General features: G+C 35.8%; 1 protein-coding gene across 5 annotated transcripts in view; it reads left to right on the plus strand.

Moving 5' to 3' along the window:
• The first annotated feature begins 213 nt into the window (after positions 1–213).
• Positions 214–24236, plus strand: part of Fancd2 (Fanconi anemia complementation group D2) — an 883021-nt gene continuing 858998 nt past the window's right edge. For 4 of the 5 annotated variants that reach the window (XM_090413132.1, XM_090413256.1, XM_090413216.1 and 1 more), the window contains exons 1-3: positions 214–417; positions 23568–23660; positions 23784–23909. In XM_090413132.1, the coding sequence (XP_090269258.1) occupies positions 23576–23660; positions 23784–23909 (211 nt within the window). In that variant the 5' untranslated portion in view covers positions 214–417; positions 23568–23575. Of the gene's footprint in view, positions 418–23567; positions 23661–23783; positions 23910–24236 lie in introns of those variants that run through there. The other variant, XM_090413287.1, reaches the window with a different exon arrangement.

Here is a 24236-nt window from a genome sequence, read left to right on the forward strand (position 1 = left end):
ACTAATCCCTATCTCATCATTCGTTTTCTTTAATTTTATTTTGCTTGTAATATGTGTTTAAGTTGAAAGTTTTTTATTTTAAGAAGAATTTTCTAATTTTATTGATACCGTTATATTTCATGGAATGGTAAGTCAAAATAAATAGAAGGCATGCTACACCACTATTTTTTGTTAGAATGTCTCTTATTATTGCCTCCCGCGATGAGTCTTGACTCCAGGAAGTATTTGTATAATAATAATAAATTCATTATATAAGCAAAGTGGATATTAGATGTAGCATTATTTTAGTAATAATAAATCCATTTTATCATTCTAATCCCCTGTAAAGTTAACTACGCTTGACATTCACAAATTTTGTTATCACGCGTTGCATTTTCTGATTTATACTGGGTATAGCGGCGGGAAATTTTAAAGAAGGTAATGACATTTTTCATATTCTTTTGGATAGTAGTGGTTACAAACTATGTAGGCTGTCTTGCATTTCACAACAACTTAATTTTAACGTAGTGTTATTCCGTATGGACGTAGATTGAATACTTGTGGGTTATAAAAATTATTTCATGGGGAAACAAATATATGGCGTTTTTCATATTGTTTTGGATAGTAGTGGTTACAAACTCTGTAGGCTGTCTTTGCATTTCACAACAACTTAATTTTAACATGGTGTTATTCCGTATGGACGTAGATTGAATACTTGTGGGTTATAAAAATTATTTCTTGGGGAAACAAATATAGGCGGAGGCAGCAAGGTATATTGGCGAATAGAGAATTGAAGTGAAGTTCATAGGACATTGCAAAAGCAATAAAAAGATATGCCATTTACTAAGAACATTGACAAGTAGAGATAAGGATATGGCCATTCTATCGTACAAAGCTTTGATTAGACCACATCCAGACTACTGTGCACAGATTTGGTCGCTTGTGTTTCTAGGTGAGAAGCAAACTTTGGAAAAGGCAGAAACAAAAGCACAATCAGGTTTGTGGAATACTGACAATGAAAACAGGTTGCGTGAATATAATTTTCTGACTGTTAAATAATATAAGATGAGATATGATAGATACTATCTCTGTTAAAATGCATCTAGCTATTTCCTTGCCTGATGATTCTTGACTCCAGGAGGTGTTTGTATAATAATAATACTATCAGTGGTGTTGGAAGTTGGGGTTTATCTTTGGGAAAGATAAACCAGAACACCAGTAATAAAACTAATCCCACAGCTCAGACTGACTGATCAATCCTGAAAGGAAGGGGGAAAAAAATGAACAGCTTTTACTCACCTTGGTAGCTCAGTTGGTAAAAGCAATTGCTGGCGTGCCTTCAAAGGCTGTAGGTTTGAATCCTTGGTAAGGCAGCTCTGTCAGGAACAGTTGGTATAACTGTTACAGTTCTTAAGAATTTTTTTATAAGTAAACCCACATGCTAGTAATCTCCATCATAGCCTGTCCATTCTGTGTAACATCATTCTTTGATACACTATCCGTTGTGTAAGTTGGCTTGTGTATATTCACACTGATTAGCATATCTCCTCCGTTTGCATATCATTAAATTTTGTTTTATCTATTTTTCTTTTAATTTAATTTATTTTTTAATTTTTATATGCTTGTTTATACACACACATAAATACTGATGTGACTAACAGTACTAATTATAAAATCATTTTATATAAATTTTTAGGTAACTGATCCTCCAGCCATTATTATTATTATGTGGGCATTGTGATGAAAGTTGGAAGTCTACACTAACCATTATTTGTGTAATATAAAACATTCTTATTGTACCTCTCCTTATGCAGGTTCATTGACCAGGAACTTGCAACCACTCCTGAGAAACAATTGCACACATTCATCACCCCCCCCCCCACTCAGCAAAATTTCAGTCTTCACATTCCTGATAATCACACTTTTACTTATTATACCTTAGAATAAACTATATTATTGCTTTTATCTTTTACCTAAGCATGAGTACATGAGGTAACATCACATCAGCTATTCATGTGTGGAACCAAATGACTTCACATCAAATTGCTGTAATATCTTATAGTGCACTTCCTGTCAGTCCTGTATAATGACATATGTTATTGGAAGGGTTACTGCCCAGACCAGTTTGAAGTCATCCGCTTCTGTGTACAAATAGGCTATCATGATATTACTCGACATACCCATTCTGGGTAAAAAGAAAAAAAAAAAAGATTTATTGTTAAGCATAATTTACTTTGTAAACTCGTTACACTTATATTCAACTTCCGTTCCTTCATAGTTACGTGGTGATCATAGTAAAGTTTAATATAAACCAAAATAATCACTTGATGTTTCGACCTTCATATCAAGGTCATTATCTGGTGTATACACATACATGCATACAAAGAAACAAGCTGCATTCTATGCTATGCTAAAGTCACAGTAATTTGGTTAAACATTAAAACTATTGGCCTGGCCGCTGGTGAAAAGAAAAAACTTTACAGTAGCACTTAGAACTGGCAATAAACTGGATGTTATATACCACATGCATTAAATTTCTTCCAAATAATATAGCATAAAATTCGTTTAGAAATCAGTAATCTTCAAATAAAATGGAATCTATATGTAGCAATGTCACCAAAACAGAACTTGCAGATGTCAAGTCATTAAAAGCCAATAAGGATATAATTGTAACAAAGTCTGAAAAAGATAATGTTGCAGTTGTTCTAAACAGATCTGCTTACATTCATCAAGTGAATCAATTAGTCTCTGATAACAGCACTTATCAAGTTATGATATATAATCCAACTAACAGGACTAAGAAGAAAACTTAACTTAAATTACTTGTCTGTCACTTCTTGGCCATTGGGCACTGTTAAAAAAAAAAACTATCCCCCCCCTTGAATAAATGGGATTTCCAAAGTACATAAACATAACGTTCTGCTTCGGCCAGTAGTTGAAATTATAGACAGCCCTAATTATTACCTAGCCAAGAATTAGCATCAACACCCAAAGAGTAGGTCATTTCCCCCTTAATTTGTAAAGAACACACAATACTTCATAAGAAAATTAAAAACATAATGCTTGGCAAAAATGATTTATTAATCAATTTTGACGTTTCAGCCCTTTTCACAGATGTCCCAATTCATGACACAATTCTTCTTTACAGAATGAATTTCCACCAGATATTATGACTATTTTTGCCTGCTCACTACATCCTGATTATTTTGTGTGGTGAAATAATTTTTATGTACAGAAAGAATGTACAAGGGCTCGTACCCCCCCCATTGTTAACTTTTATATGGAAGCTTTTGAGCGACATATACTCTAGATCCCTTTACTTTAAAACCTACAGTCTGGCTTTGATACATTGATGATATTTTTGTTAAACTCCTCTCTCAGCCACCTGAACAAACAACATTGGAACATATAGTTTACTATTGCAATTGAAAATCAAAACCCACTTCCTTTCTTGGATACACTGATCATGTTTTCCCTCAGGCAGTCTATTCTTCGCTGTCTACCGCAAGCCTACACATACCAACCAATATATACATGCTAACTCTTATTACCACTCTTGACAAAAACAAGTCATTACACCCTCAAAAACAGCTATAAAAATTTTCTATAATAAACAATCTCTTAAACAAGAATTACAAATTATTAGCAATACATTTATAAATAATGGCTATTGCAAAAATACTATCAATAAAGTTTTTCATAAAACATTATAAAAAAAATGCATGTAACATAGATTACAGCAAAACCATAGCTATTCCATACATTAAAGGGTTATCAGGTAAATAAATTTCTATGCCATTACAATCTCAGTGCTACTTTTAATACATTATTAAAAAAACATATTCAACTCCTCTTCTCCCCCCCCCCCTCCCATTGGTCCACCCTGGGATATACTGTATCCATTGCACCTATAAGTTACCTTATATTGGTGAAACTGAATGCACAATTCCTATCCGTAAAAAGAGAACATAAATGACACATTAAATTTAACAATTTTGGCAAAGCAGACCTCTCAGGTCATTATCTTAACATCATACACCAAATTAATTGGGAAAATACTTGTTCCTTACATTATACAAAAGCCTGGTATCAATGCAAATTTAAAGAAGCCTGTGAAATTTTGATCAACCATCCTAATCTTAACAATCATCACGTGTTGTTTCCATCCAGGAGGTTGACTACCATGATGTGACTCATGGTTGACTATGGGTGTAATGATAATGTAGTGAGGACCCTATTTCTTTCACATCGTTGTAAGTATTCATGGCTGTAATCTGTGTGTGTGTGTTCACTGGGCTGGTTTGCCTGTTCTGAGGAATGAAAAACTTGAGTTTCCGGCTGAAAAAACCCTCTACCTAAATATGAGACCAGCTAACTCACTTTTAGTTGAAAGAGACCAGACAAAGGTTGCTCACGTTGTGGACGGGAATTGAACCCAGACCCAAGGACTTTGTTTATACTGACTAAGTGGAGGCCCTTAATCTTAACAATAACGGTGGCATAATTAATTACCTAATTAATAATTATAAGTAATTATTAATTATGTGTTATCCAAATTCCAAGAATTTGGATAACACACATTCAGTTCAAGTTTTCCAGCTAGTCCTTACTTTAAGACTCTGAGCAATAATTTTAGCTCTTATTACTGTTTTGTTCTAATTAATGTGAGTAATTATCTGAGAGCATGTTGCTCTCTAGCTTAATATATCTTAACGATTTAACCAAATAGATGATGATAATAACAGGACTCTAGCTATGGTGTAAGATTTTTTCCCCACCAGAGGTCAGGCCAGTAGTTTTAATGGTTGACCAAATTACTGTGACTTTATCATGCCATGTAGTTTTGTATATATGTATATATTCCAGATGATGATGACCTTGTTATGAAGGTCAAAATGTTGAGCGATTATTTTGGTTTATATTAAACTGAAGTTTTACTATAGCATTGTAGTTGGTTTCTATAAAATCGTACCTGCCGGTTGTGAACATAAAGGACGTCAGCGAATCTATTCGAGTGCAAAAACAGAGGGTGAAAGAGATGATAATTGTGGCAGGGACAAATGATTTGAAAGAAGACAAAATGGAAATGATAGAGGATGTGAGGGAATTACTTGAGGTAGCAAAAGAGAAGAGTGAGAGAGTTAGGATGGTGAGTATTTTACCGCACTATGACAGTGAAGTGTTTAGAAGGAGGGCCATAATTGCCAATGACTTTATGCGTGGGTTATGCATGGAGAGTGGTGTGGAATTTGTGGATGTGTGGAGTGAGTTCGATGGGCAAAAGGATTTATATAAGATGGATGGGTTACATTTGAATGGAGTTGGTGTACGGAGGCTTGAAAAAGTGTTGATGAATGATGTGAAAGTGGATGTACAGACTCAGGGAAACTAGATTTATTAAGGGGGGGGTAGATATGCAGACTTTAGGGAGGCAGTTGAGAGTATGAATGAGTATAATATGCCCGAGTGAGTACGAAGGACAACAAATCAGAATGGGACAGTTAGTATAAGGCATCAAAGTAGGGATGGGCCTAATGGGCTTCTGCAATTCATGTAACTAATGCCAGGAGTATTAGGAACAAGAAGGAAGAGTTTTTGGCCTTGGTTGGCACTTCCAGGCCACAGGTTATTGGTATTAGTGAAACATGGCTGACAGAAGTTGATAAAGCTAGTGGGATTGAATGCGATGGTTATAGCATGTTCAGGAGTGACAGGGAGAATAAAAATGGGGGAGGAGTGTTATTGATGATAGCTGATGAGTTGCAGCCAAGGAGTATAGAAGTTGAACTGCAGGATAGAGAAAAGAGCACATTTGAGGCTGTTTGGTTTGAGATAGAATCTAGCAGAACAAAATATACAATTGGGTGCTGCTATAGACCAGGTGATGGAATAGATGGTGGGGATAGTATGCATAGGCAAATAGAAGAAATGAGTGGAAGGAGGGTAATTATTATGTGTGATTTCAATAAGGTAACATTGACTGGAAAGAGGAGAGGGCACATGGGAGGAAGGAACTGGATTTTATGTGGTTATTAAGGGACAACTATCTGCGACAGCATGTAGTGGAAAATACCAGTGGAAAAAAGGCCTTTGACAGGATACCACATGGAATTCTAATCAGTAAATTGCAGCATATGGGGATGGATGTAGGATTGGTGAGATGGATAGGAGGGTGGTTGACGGAGAGATATCAGAGAGTGGTTTATTCAGGAGTAGAGTCCACAAGATGGCCTGTGACTAGTGGTATGCCACAAGGATCTGTTCTTGGACCACTGCTGTTTAATTTGTTCATTAATGATATAGGAAAGGATCTGAGAGGAACAGTTCATTTGTTTGCAAATGATGCAAAGTTGGGTAGGGCAATAGTGAATGCACAGGATGTCAAAATTTTGCGAGATGATTTGGATAGATTGGAGGTCTGGGCTAAGGAGAATGGATGTCAATTTAATGTAGCAAAATGTCAGGTTATACATTTTGGTGTGAAAAGATTGGCAGCAATTTACTACATTGGTGGAACTGTACTCCAGGAAATTGATGAGGCAAGAGATTTAGGAGTGTTGGTGGATAAAGAGTTGAAGTTTAGGGGGCACATTGCAAAAGTGGCCAAATCAGCTTATCAAATCACTTGGTTGCTGAAGAATACGTTGACAAGCAGGTTATTGTTCCTCTGTATCGAGCCTTGATAAGACCCCCCATCTCAAGTACTGTGCCCAGATTTGGCACCTAGGTTTCTTCTTGATGGGGAGGAGGTGGAGAGGATCCAGAGGCGAGTGACCAATATAATAGCAGGTCTGTGGAATGAACCTTATGAGAACAGGTTGAGGATTTGTGGGTTGCAAAAATTGGTTGATAGGTAGAGGTGGGGAGATATGATTGAGACATTCAAATTATTGAAGGTGTTCTATAAAATTAATTCGGAAGATATTTTTGAGAACAGTGTTGGTTGTGGGAGGACTAGGGGATATCCATGGAAACTGGGCAAAAGTGTGGTTAGTAAGGGTGTTAGAGCTGGGCTCTTTAATTTTAGAGTGGTGAATCAGTGGAATGGGCTGCCAGAGTCTGTGGTGAATGCTGTGACAGTGAATGAGTTTAAGGCGAGGTATGATAGATACTGTATGAATGTCGAATAGTTCTGATGAATATGATTTGGGGCCTCCCTCGATGAGTCTAAGGACTCCCTGGAGTTGCCCATAATAATAATTTTTAATAATGAATATTCATCTTCCAGTAGTGACCACTTTTTTTTTTTTTTTATATAAAGAGAGCAATTTAGTGATATATATTAAGGCATCCAAGTGTACTCATGTTGCTGATGATATGTATATTGTCTGAACATCAGTTTCTTATTCTGCCATAATCATCAAATCACTATCCCTGGCATCATCTCTTTCTAGATTCTTATAGATTGGAATCTTTTCATACCAAACTTAGCAGTTTTTCACGTTGAAGCAACAACATGTTATCCTTTTCCTACACCAGTAGGCAAAGGATAACATAGATTATAAAGATTCCTCTTGCCATGACAAGAATCAAAGTCATGCCTCTCCATTCAAACTACACTATATTAATCAAAGCCAGCTGGGAATAACCTTTGCAAACTTCCAGTCAGATGCAATTCCCTTGTCAGTAGTTTTTCATTGATGATGATAAGAGGTGCATTGATTAACTGTGACGTATACATTGGTTTACCACCAAAAAACAGCATTTATCATATATCAACATTATCTATTACCAGATCATTTAAGATATCAACAGTATCTTCTGCCTGTATTACATTATTAGAGACAAATTCACCAGGTTCTTTTAATTGACTAGTGTTCATGTATACACTTGCAAAATTATTATTGTTATTATTTCCTGCCCTCTGCAGAGTCACAAAACTCATCATGGGAAGTCAGCACGGTCTATCATACCACTCCTTAAACTCATCCAGTTTGCGCATTCACCACCTTTTTAGGCAATGCATTCCATGTTCCTACCACTCTCCATGCAAAAAACTTGCTTTTTATTCTTTTATTCATTACTCCCTTTTGCAGTTTCTAGGGATGGTCCTTTGTCCTTGCTCCTTCCCCTCGTTCTACCATATGAAAAATCTCCTCAGTGCTAATACGATAATAACCCTTCAATAGCTTTAATGTCTCAGTCATATCTTCCCTTTGTCTTATATTCACCAAACTCTGCAGTCTGTATGCTCTCAGTGTGTCCTCATAATCAACATTGTACAGCCCTAATATCATTTTTGTTATGTCTCTGCATCCTCTGGACACAGAAAATGTTTTCACATCCTTTGAAATATGTCCCCAGAACTTCATATCTCTATCCGCAATCACCGTGAGATCTCTTGCTTCGGATATAACCCCATCAAGTGGTATGAAGTACCCCATTTATGGAACCCAAATTTTAAAACCTTACCTTTAGTTGCATTAAACTGACATCCCTATTTGTTTGTCCACCTTCCTAGTTTATTCAAATCCTCTTGAAGAGCCAAAACATCAGCACTATTACTAATAGCCCTCCCAATCTTCATATCATCTGCAAACAACTGAACATGTTTTTTTAGATTAAACAGCAATGACCCCATTACTGAACCCTGTGAAACTCCACTTGTAACCTTCCTACTCCATGATAATTCTCCACCAGAGTCCACTCTCTGATATCTACCAGAGAGCCAATCACTGATTGGCTTTCTGGTAGATATCAGATCCAATCCAATCCACTAATCCAAGCTCATATGTTGCTACTTAAAAATCATTTTGTCATGTGGCACAATTTCAAATGCCTTTGGAAAATTCAAGAAAAGACAGTTTATGCCTTACCCTAATCTACTGCTCTTGTTACTCTATTGTAAATACCAGATTACTGAAACAATAGCACCTTTTAACAAATCTATGCTGGCCTGCATAAATAATATTGTCCTCATCTACCCAATTCTGTATATGAGCTTTTACAATTTCTCCAAAATTGTAACTACAGAAGAAATACATAACAGCCAATACTGACCTAATTCCACTCCCCAAGAACCTGTCCCATTGCAAGACTTTCATTAAACAGGCATGCTAATTGCATAGATCCATGGCACATTCCTCTAACACATGGTGAAATTCCATCTTTGTCCCCTGCTTATTAATGTTTACTGTACTAGGTATTTGGAATATGTCTTTTTCTTCACTTCTAACATTTCATCACTCATCTTTTTAGGATTATAGCTTGGTGTACAATGAAACACTAATAAATCATCATCATCAAATTCCTGCTATGTACCTTCAAGGGGTGTACAGAATATGATAGTACTACATGAAAAATTTACATCATTACTAACTTCCTATCTACAGTTTTCCTCCAAATCAGTCTGTTATCTGTCAAGACTCCAACATTATCAGATCTCATATTTTTATCTTCTAAGGCACTTTTTATGATATCAATCCACCTATATCTTGGTCTTCCTCTGGATCTTTTTCCTGCCAACCTGGCAGAGAACACTTGTTTTGCTAATCTTTCCTCTCCCATTCTATTTAAGTGACCATACCACCTGAGATTAGCTCTGCTAACGCATTCCTGGATGCTGACAATGTCAAGTTCTTTCCTAATATCCTGTTTTTAATATGATATTGCCATTGATACCATCTGTTCATCCCCCTAATCTTTCTCAAAACTCTCATATCTGCGGTCTCTAGTCTTTGGTCAAGTGTTTTACTTCTGACCCAGCTCTCAGATTCATAAGTTAAAATAGGTTTGAACACTGTCTTTGTATACAACAAATTTAGTGTTTTGACTAATTTCTTTCTTATTCCATAAATATTTATTCAATTGACTTCCTACCATACCAGCATTGTTGATTTTGTTGTCTATTTCCATATTTAATTTATTATCTTCACTAAAAATCGTGCATAAGTAGCTGAAATGTTTTTCTTGTTCTATAAGTTTTCCATTCACAATATAGTTAATATTTTCATTGTATTTGTCTTATTATTGTTGACCTTCATACAACAGTTATTCAATTTAGTCAGGGAATCTTGCATACTTGTACTGGATTTATTTTAAAGTAAAACATAATCCGCATAAAGTAAAGAGCTGAGATTAACATCTCCAATTTTTATATCAGGTTAAATACCGCTTTCCTTCATAATGTGATCCATATAGATAATTAATAACAGATGGGATAATGTGAATCTTGTCTGACACCAGATTGAACATTAAACCATCTTGTAATTCTTTTAATTCTAACTGCCGACTTACAACTCAAATAAAGACTAAGTATTGCTTGATATAATGCCTCTTTGATACCACATGATTGTAGTGTTTTGAATAAAGATATTTGATCTCTGTTACAAAGAGGGGGATTATTTATTAATTTATTTATTATCAATCCTCATTTGTTATGAGATTTCTCTGTAACGATTATTTCTATTTCCAAGTGTTTTTATTTATATGCACGAGGGTTCAATTCCGATTGGTGCAATGACTTTTAACTGTTTCTTTCAGAGTCTGAAAAATCACTGACTCAAGACCAAATACAATATATACACATTTATAAAACAAAAACAATATATACACTTCAAATAAAATTACACAACTAACTACAAAATTAACTGGATCCAAGGCCTTTTAAAATAAACTTACACTTTAGAGATCACCTGTTCTCTGACTCATTCTATTACTGGTTTGTTTAACATATACTTAATCACGTCTACTGGACTTAACAAAATGTTCATGGTCAGTTTTTTTGTTAAGGCCTTTTTCCAAAGATATAAGATTCTCTTCTTCTTTTTCTATAGAATTCTTTCTCATCACCCTTGTGTAGCACACATTATTCCTCCTGACTCAGAAGTAAGATATTGTGAATTCACCGAAGTACTCTTACCTCATGCAGTTCAATTTTGTTAATTATTGTACCAGCAAAAGAGGTTTCTTCTACTGCTTTATCTAAGTTACTAAATTCCATCTCCTCTTCCAGTAGAAATAACAGATAGATCCGGTATCCTTAAAACAGATGAAATTTTCAATCAGCGTTTCCTCAAACATTCCTGTAGAACATTATTAGCAATATTTTCTTTTATTTACCAATACTTATTTACAGTCTTAACTCCTCCAATTTAAAGGCTCACAATTCTATGATTCTTTTTTCAGAATCTTCTATTAATATGCCCCCGAATGTCACATAAAAACTTAATTTCCTAAGAACAAATTTTGCCGGCCTGCATTCTTAAACTTCCATTAGCTCTCTCTTGTTTATTCTCTGTAACCTTGATATCGAATGCTGTCTTGTTGTTTCCGTTACCTTGCTGAATGCTCTCTCTGTCAGCTGACAATCGCCCATCAACCTCCTCGCCGATCATGCCCACTCATTGAAAGTGGCAAGCAAGAAAGTTATGCATAATGGCTGACATGTCTTCTCCATTAGCATTACGAGAATGTCTTTACAAAACACAGCACTTAATAATTTTAAACCACAATAAAATTTCTGAAAGTAACAGACCTATCCAAATCCAGTAGGTACATGAATTCTAACTGCCTACTTACAACTCTAATAAAGACTAAGTATTGCTTGATATAATGCCCCATTGATACCATATGACTGTAGCGTTTTGAATAGCTTCTCTCTTGGCACCTTGTCATATGTCTTTTCCAGATCTACAAAACTTAAATACAGATCTTTGTTATATTTCCGTGATTTCTTAACTATTTGATGTAAAGTGAAAATCTGATCCTGACAGCCTCTATTTGGCCTGAATCCAGCATGTTCTTCACCAAGCTTCTGTTCCACAATCCTTCTAAACCGTTTCTCAAGTATACTTGCATAAATCTTACCAGGAACACTCAATAGGAAAATTCCTCTGTAATTCTCACATTCAGTTTTATTTTCCTTTTTATATATGGGTACTATTAGAGCTCTACTCCAATCATTGGGAATTCATCCCTCTGTCCAGGCTTTCTGAACTATGCAGTGCAGCCACTGTAAGATTTATACCACCATATGTCAGCATTTCTGGTCGAATATCATCTACTCCTGCTGCCTTTCCACATTTCAGGCATTTGATGGCTTTTTCTACTTCAAGTGTGGATAGGTATTCTTGCCTGCATGCCTGTTGAGTGTTTTTTACCACTGTGCTATCACTGCTTGTTTCAATTAGCAATTTTTTGAAGTGATTACTCTGTACTTCAAGGATATCTTTTTCTCCAGTTTTCATGTAATTTTTATCATCTCTAATTCCTTTTACAGCACTCTTTCTTCCATATCTGCACTTCTTCAATGACCTTAAAAATATCTTGCCACCTTCTTGATATTTATTTTCTATGTTCTTACCAAAGTCTTTCCCTTACTTAAGTTAAGGGATATTACATCCCATATTGTTTCTTAGCTGAATAAGAAAGTCAGAGTTTCATGCTGAATATAGAAACTGTATAAAGTTCGGCGATTCCAAGCGTAAGCAAATACCTGGATAGTGGCAACTGACCATAGCAAAGGTGGAACAAGCTCCAATCACTATTCTTGATATTAACCCATAATGTGAACTTAGCTCCTAGGAGCTGTATTACTGTCCTACATTATGAGAGAAAGTCACTACCCAGACTGGTTTCAACCTTTATTGAGGTATCATCAGCGAGTAGGTAGACTTAGTTAATAATACCAAGTTTGTAACGAACAGAACTTACATCCCTTCTATGAGAATTGCCAAGAGGTGTCCTAATAAATTACTAAATATATTATTATTATTACCATGGGCTACTCCAGGAGTCCTTAGACTCATCGAGGGAGGCCCTAAGCATCATGTTCACACAGCTGTTCAACATTCTCACAGTATCTATCATACCTTGCCTTGAACTCGCTCACTGTCATAGCACCCACAACAGACTCTGGCAGCTTATTCCACTCATTTACCACTCTAAAAGTAAAGAACCCAGCTCTAACACCCCTGCTAACCACGCTCTTGCCCAGCTTCCATGGGTGTCCCCTAGTTCTCCCACCACCAGTCCTGATCTCAAAAATATCATCTGAATTAATCCTATAGAATCCTTTTAGCAATTTGAATGTCTCAATCATATCTCCCCTTTTTCGCCTATCAACTAGTTTCTGCAACCCACAAATCTTCAACCTGTTCTCATATGGTGCATTCCATAGACCTGCTATCATCTTAGTCACTCGCCTCTGGATCCTCTCAACCTCCTCCCCATAAAGAAGGAACCGAGGTGACCAAATCTGGGCACAGTAGTCAAGATGAGGTCTTATCAGGGCTCGGTACAGAGGTACAATAACTTGTTTTTCTCTGCTCGTCAAGGTATTTTTCAACAACCAAGTGAGTTGATGAGCTGATTTAGCTACTTTCGCAATGTGCCCCCTAAACTTCATCTCCCTATCCACCAACACTCCCAAGTCCCTGGCCTCATCAATCTCTTGGAGTACAGTTCCACCAATGTGGTATACTGCTGCTAATCTTTTCACTCCGAAATGCATAACCTTAAATTTTGTCACATTAAATTGACATCCATTCTCCTTAGTCCAGAACTCCAATCTATCTAAGTCATCTTGCAAGACTTTGACATCTTCTGCATTCACTATCGCCCTACCCAACTTTGCATCATCAGCGAACAAATGAACTGTCCCACTTAGACCATTCCCTATATCGTTAATGAACAGATTAAACAGCAGTGGTCCAAGAACAGAACCCTGTGGCACACCACTAGTCACAGGCCGTTTTTTGGACTCTACTCCTGAATAAACTACTCTTTGATATCTCTCCATCAACCACCCAGCTATCCATCTCACCAACCCTATATCCATTCCCATATGTTGTAGTTTACGGATTAGAATTCCATGTGGTATCCTGTCAAACGCCTTTGCCAGGTCCAGCAGTATCACTGTAAACCCATTTCCCTTATCCAGTTCAGCCGTCACCCTGTTATAAAACCTGAGCAAGTTACTGAGGCATGATCTACCCTTCACAAAGCCATGCTGTCCTCTGTACAGTATCTCATTTTCATCAATCCATTCCTGTATTTTTCCCTTGACTACTTTCTCCAAGACCTTGACAACGACTCCTGATATGCTGATCGGTCGGTAATTTGCAACCATAGTCTTGGATCCTCCTTTATGCAGTGGAACTATTTTCCCCTCTTTCCACGCCTTCGGGACTAAGCCAGACCTGAGACTCAGATTAAACAACATGGTCAAGGGCACTGATAATTCATTAGCCGCTTCATGCAAGACCCGTGCCGGTATACCCTCCAATCCCACAGATGTATTCACATTAAGGTTCTGTAATAGACTATTCACCTCCACTTCATTCATCACAATTCCCATATAAACTAATGGTTCCTTCATTTTTTCAACGTCACCACCTGGATGATATACTTTTGCAAAGTGCGCGCTCAGTAACTCCACTATATCGACTGGTTCAGTGAACTCTTTACCATCGTCATTCCTTAAAATCATTTTGCCATGTACAGTTTTTTTCTTGCTTGCAGCATATTGAAAGAATTGTTTGGGATTCTCTTTTGCTTGCATAGCTAGTTTCCTTTCATAATCGGCTTTTGCTGTTTTTACCACACTCGTTACCCTTCTAGCCTGTACTTTATACCGTTCGTGTGCCTGCAGGTCACCCCTTTCTTTAAATTCCCTCCATAGTTGTTTCTTTTTTTGCAGCTCAAGCTTAATGGTGTTATTCATCCATTTAACCCCTCCTTGTTTCACTATTCGGACCTTAGGTATACAATCAGCCATAACCTCTTGTAAATGCTCTTTGATCACTTCCCATGCTCTATCGACGTCCAGCCCTTGCAGTTGTACATGCCATGGCACTGTTCCAAGCAATCTCCTAAGCTTGTCATACTTGCCAGCACGGTAATTCCACATATACCCTGTCTTAATCACAAATTTCACACCTTTAGCCACCTCCCAGGTCAAGACCTTATGATCACTCTCACCAATAGGTGGCAACATGGTCATATTCATTACAGTCAAATTCTCAGATACTATTACCAGGTCAAGCACTCTCACACCCCTAGTATTTTCAATTACATGCTGTTTCAGATAGTTATCCCTTAATAATTGAATAAAATCCATTTCCTTCCTCACATGTGTCCTCTCCTCCTTCCAATCAATGTTACCATAGTTGAAATCCCCCATAATAATTACCCTCCTTCCATATGAAGAGCCAAAGGCTTCAATTCAGCGACATAACTTATTTAAGTTAAGGGATATTACATCCCATATTGTTTCTTAGCCGAATAAGAAACTCAAAGAGTTTCATGCCGAATATAGAAACTATATAAAGTTCAGCGATTCCAAGCATAAGCAAATACCTGGATAGCAGCAACTGACCCTTAAGGTAGTGCAAGCTGAGGCAACTCATAGCAAAGGTGGAGCAAGATCCGATCACTATTCTTGATATTTACCCATAATGTGAACATAGTTCCTAAGATCTGTATTACTGTTCTACATTATGAGAGAAGATCACTACCCAGACCGGTTTCAACCTTTATTGAGGTATCATCAGTGAGTAGGTAGACCTATTTAATAATACCAAGTTTGTAACAAACAGAACTTACATCCCTTCTATGAGAATTGCCAAGAGGTGTCCTAATAAATTACTAAACATAGGAAGAGCCAAAGGCTTCAATTCGGCGACTTAACTTAAATAAGTTATGTTGCCGAATTGAAGCCTTTGGCTCTTCATATATTTAGTCTTTCCATTACTTTTGTTTAGCTAGTTTTACACAGTGTTTAGCTTTCTTACATTTGTCTTTGTATTCTCTAAGAGCACAAGTTGACTTATTTGCCAGAAACTTTTGATATGCTTTCTTCTTTTTCTTCATTGCCTCTTTAACTTCTTTTTGTCCACGATGGAGTTCTGATTTTTCTATCCTTGCAGACAACCTACTCACTGAATCAAACAATGCTTTCTTCAGTGCCTGCCACTTAATTTGAGAACAATCTTGTTCTTAATCTTGGTTTGAGAACAGGAACCAAGGTTTGGTTCCTGTTCTCAAACTGTTATTTTTTCATGAATAATGTTTGTGTATGTTAGTCTATAGTTCACATCTGAGAGCTATTCATCTTTTATTTGCTTTAAAGCTGGCTTTCATGTTCTTCTTTTTCAATATGAAATTCAGTTTTATTCTGCTGAAGATTAAATGGTGATCAATTTCAAATCCTCTGTACACTCTGGTGTCCTGTACCAGGGAGAAAACATCACCATTGACAATAACATAGTCAATGAGACTTTTCTTATTCCTTGCTTCTTCTCTCCTTATGAATTTGTGCACATTTTTATGTTGGAACATGATGTTAGTAATAACCAGTCCATGTCCTGAGCAGAAACCCAGCAGGTATTTGCCACTTTAATAAAGTAATCATAAAATAGTTCAATTACATCATCTGCTTTTTATTGCTCTCTCTCTCTGTCCAGCAAGGTAATCTGTCCACTATCATTTTACCTCCTACTCGCTGCATAGTGAAAAAACTCCTTGGATTGCAGGGGCGAATATTCCAAGTGTGCTAGGTGCTCATCCATGAAATATAAGTATCACCGATATATATTTACATTTATTTTGGTTAAAGACTGACCCAATTGTTTGCAGACTTCACACGCGATTCCTAAAATTGAACACTCTATAATGTACTAATGCTTCGTTGTCCTCTTCACGAGGATAATAAAGTATTAGTGCTTCATGAAGAAGTTGCTATTCGCCGCTTAAATTTTGAGCTCACTCAGCACCAACGGCTGTGATTGGTTATTGTGTCAACCAATCCAATTGAATGTTGTCATGAGTTGAGAGATTACTATATCCAATGGCTTTATTACAAACAGCTGTTACACATGTTTTCTGGAACTGAAAATTTGAAAGTGGATGTTGCGAGAAACATGCTAATTATTTTTTCTTTTGCTTGTGCAGTATAGCATCTGTTGAGGTTGCAAAGTTTTTTAACGGTATAGAGACATTTTTATTGTAGTCTTCGGAAACAACAGACAGTAAAAAATATCTATTCCTGAATAAAAATGAATATTCTGTGTATTATAAGACATTGTTGATCTACAACAATATACCAGCATATGTGAGATTGATAAGACAGAAGAACCTGATACCAAAAAAAAAACTAGTGAATTTAGGATTCCCAAAGGTGTGGATAATTCCGATAATGATCAGATGTTATGTATACTGAGTCTCAGTAAACAAAATAAAATTCTTGGAAAACAGAGCGAAATATACACAAACCAGAGAAATACACATAACATGTGCATCACATTTTATGAGTTGATTTGCTGCTCCATCAAACCATATTTATTCCTGCAATACTCTCATAAGTTTTTTTTTTTTAACTATGCCATCATAAATTCACTTATTCATGTTTAGAATTTATAGGATCGTGCTATTCGCTCTACCCAGCAACTTATAGGACACACATATCACAAATGATAATTATTAATTATTCGTTTACCATTAATGAAAGTGTTTCTACTCACACTTATTCCTTCCTATTCTCACGTCTTATAAATGATGATTCACATATTTTCATCTTTAAGTATTTCAAATATAGCATTCTCCTTCATTGTTGTTTTCTAATCAATCATAAAACAGATTGTTTCCCCACTCTATGCAGAAGTATTCAAAGTTATCCTGCAATTAATTGCATTGGAACAAATTAAGATGAGTGCTGATGCTCTATGCCCTCTCAAAACTTTCATACATCGATAAAAATGCAATCCCATGGTATGGGTGTTGTATATGGGAAGTGCCCCCCCCCACCGTGTTATTCACAGTGGGGGGTTGGGGGGTGGATGGGGCACTTCCCCTCGGGATCGATTAAAAAATTCCACAAAGTATAATCATAAAATTGATTGAGATATGTAATCTTACACCCTTGACCTTGGGAACGCTTTGTCTGTCTTAAAATTTTATTATGGGTTGGCCTGTTGTGGGGTAGCCATAGAACACACGTTTTATTGCAGTAATAAAACACATGTTCCTGTTTTTGATTCATCTTTTTCTGATTTATGAACAGGGACCGGTTAGTTTGCCCTCTGTCTAGTAAGTTACAGAGTGAAGTGTGAATTGTAAATTTATAGTGAAACAAATTTAAACCAAAAATACATTTTTAAAAGGTAAGTGTATGTAATGTTATTTTACTTGTTAGTTTTATGATTTTTTTGCTTTTAAACTGAAATAATTTAATTTAGGATTAAATTAGTTTTAATTAAATTAGATTAAATTAGTTGATTTTTATAAATATGCCAATCGATTTTTAATATACGAAATTATGCTAAAAACGATTAATTCTGAATACTTTTTTTTCCCCAAGAATTAAAGATAATTAAAATCGATGCAAAATGAAAATAATGTATTTATAGTTTACATCGACAAATAATTACATAAAAAAAGCTAAAAGACATTTATTGATATAATTATTTAATTAAATTAATAATTATAAAAATTTATTGATGTAATTATTTGTCTCCAAGCTTTCCCCCATCCTGGAAAACATGACAGCACACCCAACCAAAATGATCACGCAATGCCACTGTTGGATTGTATCACTAGTCTCCTCATATTCTAATTTAAATACTAGTTACTTTCGTATCCTGAGCCCTATATTCATCATTCAACTGTTTTCCACTTCTCTCTTTATGTCACTCCAACTCCACCTTGTTTATCTTGCCAAAATTTGCTATACCTTTCAATTTCTATCCCTGTTAGAAACCTCCTCCTCAGTTAACCAAGTTTCACTGATACCAACAGCCTTTGGAGAGGTTAACTCAATCAATGCCACAATCTCATTCACTTTATTTCTAATACTCCTAGCATTTGTATACAGAAAAACCAGTGCATTGCTAGTATTCTTATAGCCATTATTACTCCCTTCATTCTTTATCTGACTATGTAATATAGTGATTTCTCAAACCACTGTCCCCCCACAAGAGGTTATCCCTATTACATTTCATCTGTGCAATTCTAGTTTCCCTGTCCTGTTATTCACTTGTCCAGAAAACTACAGTCTTTCCAAATGCTTGTGCTCCTCTTCATTCAAAAGCAATTCATCTCTTGCTTATAACTTTTCTATCTTGAAATGTATGCCATGCACCTGCATATTATTATTATTATTATTACTCAAGACCTCATGGAGTCAAAGACTCATCTGGGAGGTCCTTTTATCACACACACATCTCATCATACTGTGTCTTAAACACACTCAAACTCCTTGCAGACACCATACTCTCAGGCAAGGCATTCCAATCATTCACAACTCACAATTCACAACTGTATGAAAAAAAAAAACCTGCCTCTCACTCCCCTACTCACACCCCTCTTTATATAGTTTCCAGGGATGACCTCTGGTTCTCCCCTGATCTCCCACTATTCTCTGTAGAACTTCTCCACCATTAATCTTATAACAACCCCTTACCAACTTATAGGTCTCTATCATATCTCCCCTCTTCTTTCTCTCCACCAGACTCTGCAAATTACATCTTCTCAATCTTTCCTTATACTCAACATTCCAGTGGTCAGAAACTACCTTAGTCAGTCGCCTTTGGACTGACCTCTTTTCCTAAACAGTCTTGCTATCATCTTAGGTTGTTATTACTGCTCTTCTCTTTCACTCTGCATTATCACATCAGGGCAGCATGCTATGTTTCCTCGGACATATTTCTGCTGCACTATCTCTAACATCAACCTCAAATTTCACCTAGACAATTTACACTACCGCTCATGCCATTCATCCCTACTATAATTTCACGCAGGCATTCCTCTGACACTACTCTGTACATTCTGAATCTCCATACATGATGCTCCAAACAGATTCATTAATCCTTCTCTTGCTGGCATCACTGATGCTCAGGAAATTTCTCACATAATTCTCATATAATTCTCACATTCATCTTTATAGATGGGTACCATGAGATTTATATTCTAGTTACCTGAAATTCAACTGTCTGACAAACTTACAGATCTGAGCATTTCTGGCCTTGTCAAATGTCTTCTTCTCCAGGTGCCTTTTCACATATCAGGTTTGTAATTGCTTTTTGTTATCCTTGAGTATTGACGTACTCTTGTTTGCATATTGTCTTGATTGTTTTCTACTAGTATGTTGTCACTGATTGTTTCATTTAGCAATGTTTCAAAGTGATTACTCCAGTCGTGCAAATTATCTTCAGTTTTCATTTCTTTTACACTACCTCTTTCTTTCATATGAAAGCTTTTTCAATAGCCTCCAAAATATTTTGCGACATTTCTGATATCTGGCTGACTTACTTGCTAGGAATTTTCGATGTTTTCTTTTCCTTGACTACCTCTTCAATTTCCTGATTTTACCATGTAGTTTTGATTTTTCTATCCATATAGTCAACCTAGCTACATTCCTTGCCAATTAAATCAATGTTTTCTTCAGGATCTGTAGTGAATCTCCAAAGTTTGGTTGCTGTTTTCAACCTCCTTCATTTGTTTTTTTTTTAATAATATTTGCATCTATTACCTCTGAAAGCTGTTCAACTTTGATTCATTTTAAAACTTTCTTACACACCTTTCTTTTCAATATTATTATTATGATTCAGGCCTCTATGGAGTCAAAAGACTCATTGTGGGAGGTCCTTCCTAGAAAACACGAAGTCTATCATACCATTCCTTAAATGCATTGGCCGTTCTCGCTCTCACCACTCCATCAGGCAATGTATTCCATGGTTCAACCACCCTCCATGCAAAAAAAACCACTCCTCACTCTCATGCTCGCAGCTTCCTTTCATAACTTCCAGGATGGCCACTTATCCTCATTCATTTCCCCAATTCCATCAAGTGAAAGAACTCTCCAGTGTTAACCCTGTAATTACTTCTCAACAGTTTAAAAGTCTCAATCATGTCACCTCTCCTTCTTCTATCTACTAAACTCTGCAGTCTACATTCCCTCAGCCGATCCTTGGTTGAATGTGATATTAAAATTTATTCTTCTCAAAACGTAATAGTGATCACTTCTGGATGGTTATGGATCAAGATTGGGTAATTAGTCCATGCTTTTAAATAATTATTTATTAAATCCGCTACAAGTCTGCAAGATTTCCTGATTAAAGTGAATAACTGTTCTAATAGATATGCTATGAAGGTCAGCAATAACAAGACACAGACAAGGCAGAAGTACTGAAAATATCAACTGCATTGTGAATGGAGAACCTATAGAACAAGTGAAACATTTCAGATACTTAGGCACAATTTTTAATGAAGATGGTAAATTAAATATGGAAATAGACAACAGAATCAACAAAGCTGGTATGGTAGGAAGTCAACTGAATAAATTTATATGGAAAAAGAGAGAAATTAGTCAGAACACTAAATTAGCTATATACAAGACAGTGTTCAAACCAATTTTAACTAATGGATCTGAGAGGTGGGTTAGAAATAACACTTGACCAAAGACTAGAGACCACAGATATGAGAGACCTGAGAAAGATTAGAGGGATGAACAGATGGCATCAGTGGCAATATCATATTAAAAATGATGATATTAGGAAAGAACTTGACGCTGTTAGCATCCTGGAATATGTTAGCAGAGGTAATCTCAGGTGGTATCGTCACTTAAACAGAATGGGAGAGGAAAAATTAGCAAAACAAGTGTTCTTTGCCAGGTTAGGAGGAAAAAGACCCAGAGGTAGACCACAATATAGGTGGATTGATACGGTAAAAAGTGCCTTAGAAGATAGAAATATAAGAACTGATAATGTTGAGGTCTTGACAAGTAACAGATTAATTTGGAAGAAAATTGTGGAAAGGAAGTTAGTAATGAGGTAAGTTTTTTATGCAGGACTATCATATTCTGTTGACGATACATATCAGCAATTTGATGATGATGATGAATCTTAAAATCCTTAACACTCCTTGAATTAACAACATATTCTGGTAATGCGTTCCATTCACTGACAATTCTCCATGTAAAAAATCTGCTCCTCACATCTCCTCACCACACTTCTACACAACTTCCAGGAATGATCTCTGGTTCTTCCCCTCTCACCATCTACTCGTTTTATAATCCCCCCTGGATTAATCTGATAAAATCCTTTCACTAACTTAAATGTCTCTATCATGTCACCTCTTTTCCTCCTATCCACCACACTGCAATCACATTTCTTCAACCTCTTTCCATAGGCAGCATTCCAAAGTCCCGATATTGTCTTAGTCACTAGTTTCTGGATCCTCTCCAATGTTTCCACATCGTATTGAAAACCAGGTGACCAGACTGAGCACAATAGTCAAAGTATGGTCTGACAAGTGCCTTATACAGTGGCACAACCACTTCCTTTTCCCTTACATATTGGAGTACTTCTTATCATAGCAGCACTACGATTTGCAGCCTTTGCAACACTAGCAATAGGCCCTCTAAACTTCTGTCTAGAGGGCCTATTGCTTCTACTATTAATCATCACTCCCAAATCTCTAATCTCATCCACTTCCTGCAGTATGGCACCATCGATATAGTACACAGTCTTATATTTCTGCACTCCAAAATGCAACACCTTGCTCTAATTGATATTAAAACTACAACCCCCATTCTTTTGTCCAAGTAAAAAGTCTATTCAAAAGGAAATTGCAGCATAGACTAATATATTAACTAAAATGAATTTAATTAATTCCTCCAATATTCTAGCAAAGTAAAATTACCATCAGGGAACAGAATATAATAAGATATGTGCATATAGGTACTACACTAGGTAATGAAGCTGAAACATGTGAAACATATCTTATTATATTTTGTTTCCTGATAAGACAGTTTGATTTTGCTAAAATATTGGAAGTATTAATCAAATTTATTTTAGTTAATATATTAGTCTATGTTGTTAATTTCCTTAAAAATACAGTTATTAACCTTGCAGAGATCAGTGTCGAAAAAATTGCAGCTTAAGTCACTTGTATCCGAGAGAGAGATACATTCATTACTAGTATGTGCTGAAATGCAAACAACCTTTAAAAAAAATGCTGCAAATATAATACATGATAGTTTATTTATTTTCAGTTGCAATCTAGAAATTATTGAACAAAGAAACAAAAGTTAAAAAAAACCCAACTAAACCAATACTATACTGACATTGGAGTTCGCAGTATCTCTCAGATACAATTTACTATTGAATATCACTTTCACTTTTGCATCGGACTCGAGTAACATTCGCTGAATCTCTTCAACATCTGATCGATTATCCAATCGATATATTTTTCCAGCCATTTTCAATGGTAAATTAAAAAAAAAAAATTTAAACTAATACTATACTGACATCGCATTTTGCAGTATCTCTTAGATACAATTTACTATCAAATATCACAAGCCTTTACATAACATGTGTTAAACTAAACTGATGGCATAAACAGTGCGGAATATCACTCATAATATATGTATGCACAGCTAGTCATGACCTCCAAGCTATAACTGGATATGTGTAAGAATATTTATATTAAAACAATTTGTTTGCTGTCAGATCAGCCGCGACGTCCACAGGGTTAATAGCCAGCGTACAAGCCATGCTACTAGACTTATATTGAAATGAATTATATTGAATAAAGCTTTATATTGAATCTTATTCAATACTTTTTTTTTTTTTTTTTTTTGCATATGTTAGCAAAAAGAATGTTAAGATCAAAGAAACGAAGTACAGCATTTGGTGATTTTGATCTTGAAGGAACGTTCAGTGAATCTTCTAAAAGGACAAAATGTAAGAGTTATGCTGATGATGTATTTGAAAAGTACAATATTTGGTATATCATTAGTCATAAAGAAATTGAAGAGTATTAAAAGCAGATACATTTTTTATTTATTTATTTTTTTTTTATTTTAGTAGCTCAGATAGATAAATGTTCATATAAAAATAGATCATCAGATGATCATCAGAATAATACAGTATTTACATGTTTAATGAAAGCAGCTGGATTTAATTTGAAGAAAAGTAGTGCTAATTGCCTTGGTAAGTTATTTTTCATTAATGTTGTTTCATATTAAAAAGATAGTCCAGTAATTGGACCAATAAAAAAATCTTGTCCAGTCTAGTAACATACATAGTTTATTCACAATATGATACAATGTGAAAAGAGATTTATAAAATTTAAATATTGCAAATTATGGTCTTCTAAGTTTCTCTGTCTTGCGCTAACTGGTAGATGTCAGATAGAGTTTTGCAGTTCAGCCTACTGATGGTTTCACATATGTATTGCCAAAATTGTTTGCATGGTCTTCCTCTACTGCATTTGCCATCTTCTGTTTTGTACAGGATGAGGGATTCCAAAAAGGTCGA

The sequence above is a fragment of the Typopeltis vanoorti genome, chromosome 1 (genome assembly GCF_054136105.1).
Source record: "Typopeltis vanoorti isolate ZY-2024b chromosome 1, IOZ_Tvanoo_1.0, whole genome shotgun sequence".
In the NCBI taxonomy this organism is placed as follows: domain Eukaryota; kingdom Metazoa; phylum Arthropoda; class Arachnida; order Uropygi; family Thelyphonidae; genus Typopeltis; species Typopeltis vanoorti.